This window comes from Cuculus canorus, chromosome 3, assembly GCF_017976375.1.
Source record: "Cuculus canorus isolate bCucCan1 chromosome 3, bCucCan1.pri, whole genome shotgun sequence".
Classification (NCBI taxonomy): Eukaryota; Metazoa; Chordata; class Aves; order Cuculiformes; family Cuculidae; genus Cuculus; species Cuculus canorus.
In genome coordinates, this window is record NC_071403.1 from 100,928,623 (window position 1) to 100,936,565 (window position 7,943).

Below are 7,943 nucleotides of genomic sequence, written 5' to 3' on the forward strand. Positions count from 1 at the left end.
CAACTAGGAGCAGCGTTTACTTTTAATGAATAGCTGCAATTATATCATAACACAGCACAAGCTAAAAGCATTCATTAATATTGTTAAAACTCCATCCAGGGACACAGAAGTTTGAGGAAGCCCCTGCCTTTACCAGTACTATTGTGACACCAAATAAAGCATGGCCAGCAGAAGTGAAAAGCAACACTGCTCAAGGTGAAACACTGATAATACCGTCCTTTACAATGCCTCAGATTGCACCTGGCAGCAGTACTCCAAGTGCAAGCAGCAACAGTAGCTGTTCCACGGTAAGAAGAGCTTTAAGAAAAAAAAAAATGTTATGTTTTTTTATGTAAGTCACATCCATATATGTAGATGACATTTTCGTGTTACCAGTCCTGTGTCATTGCTTAGTAACAAGGCTGTCTGTACCTGTATCCCTTGTATACTGCATATATCTTAAGCATCAATAGCAAAACCATCAAACAGGAACTATATCCTACCTTCACGTTGCAATCCTCATATTCTCCTAGCTGTCCCTCAGTAACCACTATAACCTACAAAACAACTAGTAGAAGAATATGCTGCCACCTTTCATAGACTTAGCCTTAAATTCAAAGCTAATGTAAAGTAGCGTGGTCACTAGCAACATTGCCACAAACCCATCCTGTTTCTATCGTCCTCAGAAAGCTTACCCGACTCAGCCTTGTGAGAGCATCTCTATGAGTTCCCCACTGAAAGGCTGGGGTGTTGACCCCAAGAGCTGCAGCCAGTCTTAGCTGACCTTTCTTAGAGGATGTTCAGTCTTAATAAAGACACTGAGGTACTGCTAAGCATGTCCCTTCTTGACAGAAGTATTTAATAGTGTACATTTCATGTTCCTAGTCTGAATTGCCAAAAAACATTTTAAACTAAGAAGACAACTAGGATCCTGTATTGGGTGCCTGTGTTTTGTAGTGACAAGTAATCTTGTTTTGGAGAAAAGGATATAGAGTCATAGAATCATTAAGGTTGAAAAAGACTCCTTAAGATCATCAAGTCCAACTGTCAGCCCAACACCACCATGCCTACTAAACCATATCACAAAGTGCCACGTCTACACATTCTTTTAACACCAGTCACATCCAGGGATGATGACTCCTCTACTTCCCTGGGCAGTCTGTTCTAATGCTTCACCGCTCTCAGTAAAGAATTTTTTCCTAATATCCAAATATCCAAACCTCCCCTGGCACAACTCGAGGCCATTTCCTCTCATTCTATTGCTAGTTAGTTGGGAGAAGAGGCCAACATCCACTTCACCACAACCTCCTTTCAGGTACACTTTCAGGGTATTCATTTGTATATAGTGATAAGGTCTCCCCTCAGCCCTCTTTTCTGCAGACTAAACAACCCCAGCTGTTGCTCGTGAGACTTGTTCTCCAGCCCCTTCACCATCTTCATTGCCTTTCTCTGGACATGCTCCAGCAACTCAATTTCCTTCTTGTACTGAAGGGTCCAACTGAGAACACAGTATTTAGAAGCAGGTAGTTTTGGTTATGAGGGCACTATATATAGTCTGGCCATTTGTTTCTCATAGGAAAGATCTATTACTGAACAGTACAGTATAAAGAGTATGATGCTAAGCCAATACTGTGATTGTCTTGCTGCTTATAGCAAATTATTATTTCTCTACAGCCAAGCAGCCCAGGAGATTATTACAGTTCTGTGGATGAAGATTTTAAGATTGAGGTGATTGAAAAACTTTTTGCCATGGACACAGAATCAAAAAGTCAGTGCACCTCCCAGGTAAGGAACTGATATCTCTTCCGAAAGCCATAAAAATCAGTCCCCTGCTAGTAGGTAGTACAAATGCACGTGGTATGTGCAAGTATTGTAAATGGAACATGCAAACTGCATTTGCATGTATACACCAAAGCTCTGATGCTCAACACTAACAAACATATGCACTATCAAAAGTTAGGGTGTAAATTTCTATGCCTAACTCTCCAAAGCAAGTGATGTAGTGTTTCACTGTGGTGGTATGGCTAAGAAGAAAGAAGCAGTAGAGGGCTTTCAGAATTTGGGAGCCTCTGTAGACTGGATAAGGAATATATGCAGCAGCAATTTTTTTTTTTCAGTCTGGCCTACTGACTAGTGAGTAAACATCCTTCCTAGAGCAAAACATAAACAAACTCCTGCAAAACATTAAAATGAGAAAGGAATGCCCCTCAAAGCACACATCTCCTTTAATTACAAAGCAAAACCTATAGTTTTGAATATATTCTTCTTGTCTTACCTCTTGGAGGATTTCAGAGAGATGTGACAATTACTTGAATGTAAAGTAACATACAGTCTCTGTCTCCTGCATTGTAATCGGGGTGTAAGCATAGAAATGCCCTTTATAAATAACTCTTAGTTCTCCGTTATTATAACATTATATAAAGAGAGTTAGTAAATAAAATGTGTAGGCCTGGTTCAGCCTACCTAACTTTAGAAAGAAATGCCTTTGTTAACAGCTTATACTTATTGTTATAGTTAACAGGAACTGCTGTCTGGCAGCTCAGATCTTACACTTATCTCATTCTGTTAATCCTATGTAAAGTTTGGAGTGACTGAGGCCCAAATGAAGTGCCTCAGTTTGCCAGTGCAAGTTGCAGGTTTGGGTAGGCTGTAGTCCATGTCCTGAAAAAGTTTCATTTAAGTCTGTATATAGAAACAGCAATGAAAGCAACAGAAGGTGTACAGAGAGGAGGAAAATGTAGATCAGGATTAGATTTGGTACTAGACTTGACACATGCAAACTTCAGTATTGTCGGATTCAGCATCTGCTTGCTCAGGTTTGCCCCACCACATCAGCAGCTTTGGTGGGAAAAATGAGTGTTAGAAAAGTACCCCTGTCATGAGCTGACTGGTGGGCCAAAATTGATTGCCCTCTCTGTTCATCTCTGGTCAAATGCCAAGAGAAATTAATATAAGTATGACTAGTCCTTCACGAAAAAAAAAAACACAAACCAAAGCCAGATTTAAGTTCAATAGTGCCCTTCCAATTACATTTGTTAAAACTTTTGCCTTTTTAGACACACTTTTTCATGTAGCTGGGTTATGAGAAAGCTGTGGTTTCTATTTTAACACAAAAAAAGCCTGAGGTTGAGTTGAACTACATGTCACCTGTAGAGGCTTGGCAGACAAATGATTTAAAGCATAACGAAACACAAGATCTACTTCAGATCACGCTGACATTGCAGGCTGCACACAAGCTGCTTTAGCTAATACTGCTTCTCTGGGAGGTTTTTTCCTTCAGTTTGTCATCTTGCTTTGCTGCTGAAGATATGATGAACATGTATGCTAGTCATAGAAGTAAGACATCTTTAAATAGGAGCTGGTCAGTTTTGTATAGGTAAATTGGGCACACAGTGATTTTTTCACCTTTACGTGTACTGGTATTCCATATCACACTAACTGCCACAACTATTAATTTGTAGTTTCTTTATGAACTTTTCTTTTTGCACAGACTGACTTCAATGAACTGGACCTTGAAACTTTGGCTCCTTACATTCCTATGGATGGAGAAGATTTCCAGCTCAGCCCAATCTGCCAAGAAGAACGGCCTCTCTCTGAAAGTACACAAAATACCCAGCAGAGTCCAAGTAGCATGAGTACCATCTTCCAACCCCTTGCTTCGGCTTCACAGAATCAGTTCCTCCTAGAGAAATATTGCCCACAGCTATCAAGTAAGAACATTAACCCTGGTCATGGGTCCCTGTCATCGGTGTTCTTCAACAATGGGAGTAGGTCATTACTGCCACCATACCATGACCAAGCCAGTACTCCCCTGTCTTCGATGGGAGGAAGACCAAACACCCAGTGGCCACCTGATCCCCCATTAGAATATATTCCTGCTAAATGGAGACTCATGGATAAACACTCAGGATCTTTACCAAGTTCACCCTCAGGACCACCAATACATTCTCCGAGCATGCCCATGTATAAAAAAAGGTAAGAGTTTTTGTGCTATAACTATGTATTTTACTCAGAAAAGATTTTCAAGGATGAGGGGGATAATAATCTTGAAAAGTTTGATTTCTCGATTCAGCTGTACCAAGTTATTTTGCTAGGTATCAGACTGCACCCTCTGGGGAAATTAGTATGGTGGTCTCCCAGTGGCAGTCAGTCTGGTGGAAGCAGAAGTGGGCTAATTTTTCATTGCCTGTAAAGATGCATGGGTGGATTTCCTGCTGTTCAGGTAAAAATTACCCCGGGTAATTTTGCAAAGCCTGCTTGACTTTATGCAGTTTAAAAAAAAGTACTGCAAAGGCTTACTGGTCCAGCAGTGAGATGAGCCCCATACATACTTTCTTACTATGCATGTATTTTTTGCACAACATAAAATAGGAAAGAGGGGGTTGACAGTACATTCACTGTTGGCACATGTAAATACTATAACTAAGATTTAAAATCACGGAGTCTTTGTCTACAGCCATTCCTCACTTTGTTCACTTCTACACATGCAAACAGAATGCGATGAGATGTAGATTGGAGGCTACAGTCCTAGAAGTTTCCTATCATAGCTAGAAGTTTCTCTGTAGCTCTTGGGTCTTCAGTGTTGGTCTCACTAAAACATTCAGGAAGTACATAAAATGGCATTTGTCATTTTAAAACATAAAGAAGAGCAGTTAGCCTGCAGTTTGAGTTCTGAGATTTCTTGTTGGCAGAAATACAAGTTTCAGAACATGCACAGGGAAAGTGAGGGTTTGTCCCCAGATGGCAACCACTGTGTTCATATGTGGCACACAAAGCAAGAGGACAAGCATGGCTCTTAAAATCCCATCCTTAAAAAATATATGACTTTTCTTTTCCACAGCATTTTTATGTCTGCCTGAAGATCCCTGGAGGCTGTTTGTGCTAGACTTTCATTGGTCTTTGATCCCCAAAGCCAAAAGCTTCCAAAGCTTGTGGGGTGACTAACAAAAGGAAATAAAAACATTTGATGTTTGAGGTCTGTCCACTATCATGTGTCAAAGGCATCTTAAATGTGTCAAAATGAAAGAAGAATCTGTACAAACGAACAAGATGCTTTAGATTTGCCTCCCTGCTAACTCACTCAGGGATCTTTTCTCCACAGGCCCTTGGATGCTTTTGGGCAACGAGGCATAGATGTAAACCCAGCAAGAATTGCCCTGTCTAACAGTTTGAAACTGAAGCGACAACTGGATTATGAAGAACAAGCATTGCAACAGCTGAGTGGGGTAATGATAAGAAATACATCCCCTTCGCAGCTTTGGATTCACCACAGTCATTAGTGTAATTATTTGGTTTGCTTTTCTTCACGTTCTAGGGAGGTCCATCTGTCATAAACCCATCTCACCTAATGTGGAAAAGAATGAAATTTCTCAAAGGGGAAAACTGTTCCTTGGTTACAGAAAAGAAGTCTCTCAGCACAAGTGTTCTTACTGGTAAGATAAAAGAAAGTGGTTTTGCAGTGTTACATTTTGAAACACAAAGTTAAGGCAGGTTAAACAGAAACAAAAACTCTTTCAAAGGGAAAGTTGAATAAGCTCTGTAAATATTACTAAGCTAAAATTAAAGATGAATGTCTATCACTCAGAGCTGAACAATGTAAGGTATATTTGATAACTACCTGGTGATTGCTTTGGAGGTAACACAAGTCAGCTTAATGGAGATGGGTTTACCTTGTGCTGATCCAAGGTGCAGGCATCTCAGAGCTAGAACTGGTACTTCCTCTCTATGACACTGTGTTTCCTTACACAAGCTTATCTTGGGTGCAGTACTACTTCTAGAGCTGCTTCTGGACTTCCTTTATGGCAAGATATAGGTATGCCTACACCGTGTAACCATGATGCTGAGGATCACTTTGCTTTGAATCAGTATTAGCTACTATAATTATTACACTGGCTTATTTAAATTTTTTTTTCCCTCCTACTATGTAAACCAGATGAATTTGTCTGTAACTCAAGAGGTCTAAGCCAAACAATGAATCAACTGCAGCAGCAACAACCCACCTGTGGCAGTCCTGGTGAGAATTTGAAAGCAGGAGCATTTCCCCCTCCGTTTTACAGTTCCCATTATCCAGACTATACTCTCCAGCCAGCTCATAAAACGTCAGGTAAGAGCTGTGAAATACAGAAATTGGAAAATGTTGGTGTTTAGTTCCAATTCGGATTCTGTGAAAGAAAATACTTAAAAGGAGGAAGATGATAAGCTAAGAACAACATACGTATTGCTTCATAGAATGAAAAATTAGTTTTGTTCTTTACTGTGAAGCTTTAATGTTTACTTTTGTAATATATGAGAAAAAGATATTTTTACCCTTCATTTCAATTAAACTTAATACCTTTTTACCTTAGAGGTCCAGTCATCCTCCATCCCTACTATTGTCTTGTATTGATTAAATTGTACTGAACAAGTTCACTGCAGCATTGATATGGGAGGTTTGTTTGTAGGTTAGAGTCTTAACACATGCCTTCTGAAAGTTAAAGTAAGTAATTAAAGGGGATATCTATATGTCCCTTTTAATATATAAGGGGAAGGGGTGCTGATTTAGAAACTGTGCTGTTTACTACAGCTCTCCTCATCTGCACCAATATAATTTTTCTCAGAACAATCTAAACTGAAGGTGGAGGTGAAAAACTGCACGTCTGTGTAACACACAGGCAGAGCAATGCATTGGTTTACTCTGAAACCTGTAACTGCTGGTGGCTTGAGGAATATTGACATAAGCATGACATGAAGTTATAACTGGTATAAACAAACGAGGGAGGAGAGGAAAGAAGTCCTCTCTCTGGTCTCAGCACCATAACTTACTTCACTAATCTTTTCCAGGTGTGACCAGTCGTCTGCTGGGGCCCTCCTTTGAACCCTACCTGTTGCCCGAGTTGACAAGATATGACTGTGAGGTGAACGTCCCTGTTTTGGGCAGCTCTACACTTTTGCAGGGCAGTGAACTGCTCAGAGCGCTGGACCAGGCAACCTGAGCGATCCTGCAATATACCGTGGCCTATACTGTTCAAAACAGCTTCAGTTTTTAAATATATTTTTGCAAGTAGACAATTTCTAATACAAATACACTTTTACAGGATTTTACTTAGATATTGAACCTGTCCACGTTACCAAATAGTGGCCTTTTGAAGTTACTCACTTTATTATTCATATTAAAGAAATACATCTACTGTATTTTCTCTATTGCAATTAAAGTGTTGTTTAGAGAGTTTGATTACCCTCCCCTTATCTCATTACCTGTAATTTATACTTGGAATTTTTCTTCAAATATTCTGCTAATAAAAGCTGTGGTATAAATGCCTCATCATGTGATACTTTGGCTGCAGTAGTGCAAAGATTTATTTTTATTGCCAAAGATGAATGAAACAAATTTGATCTCCAACCACAGTTTTTTGTTGATCTGCCAAATTGAAATCCTTTGAGTCTTTAAGTTTTCTAGCATTTATTGTATTGTAATATTCATAATTTTTGGAAAAGCATACTAAAATCCCAGCCTTCTCCCTACCTTCTCTCCCCTTTGTTTTTATACACTTTGTTGAAAGAAATGTGAATGGTGAACTGCAGTGTTTATGGGTATCTGTAAAAGTTGCACGTTGTAAGCTTCTTTTTCCTCAGAAGCAAGCCACATTCTCAGCTGCCTTAACCTGACTTAGCTCTACAGCCGAGGGAGTTCTACACATTTACCCCAGTGGAGGATTTAGACCTCTGTTTTCATTTGTGTTGAGGTTTCTTGTTTTGTTCTTTTTTGGTTTGGTTTTTTTTTTTTTCTCCTCCACAAAACACATTTTGTTTGTTTGTTTGTTTTTAAATTTCTCTGTAGGTCAGTTGTTGATCATCTCTTGGTACTTTGGCACACTCTAGGGCACAACTTTCAGAGCTGTTTCTGCTAGAACAAGTAGTATTTGTTATGGTGTTGCTGATATTTCAGGAATCTGACCAGCGGCCAGTACTAACACCTCTGATTAATG

General features: G+C 39.6%; 1 protein-coding gene across 2 annotated transcripts in view; it reads left to right on the forward strand.

Annotated features, from left to right (window-relative positions):
- Positions 1-7,319, forward strand: part of EPAS1 (endothelial PAS domain protein 1) — a 79,963-nt gene extending 72,644 nt beyond the window's left edge. For both annotated transcript variants that reach the window (XM_054063604.1, XM_054063605.1), the window contains 7 exons: positions 100-287; positions 1,654-1,764; positions 3,470-3,954; positions 5,081-5,204; positions 5,294-5,411; positions 5,912-6,082; positions 6,799-7,319. In XM_054063604.1, coding sequence (XP_053919579.1) covers positions 100-287; positions 1,654-1,764; positions 3,470-3,954; positions 5,081-5,204; positions 5,294-5,411; positions 5,912-6,082; positions 6,799-6,950 — 1,349 coding nt within the window. In that variant the 3' untranslated portion in view covers positions 6,951-7,319. The remainder of the gene's footprint in view (positions 1-99; positions 288-1,653; positions 1,765-3,469; positions 3,955-5,080; positions 5,205-5,293; positions 5,412-5,911; positions 6,083-6,798) is intronic.
- Positions 7,320-7,943: the final 624 nt, after the last annotated feature.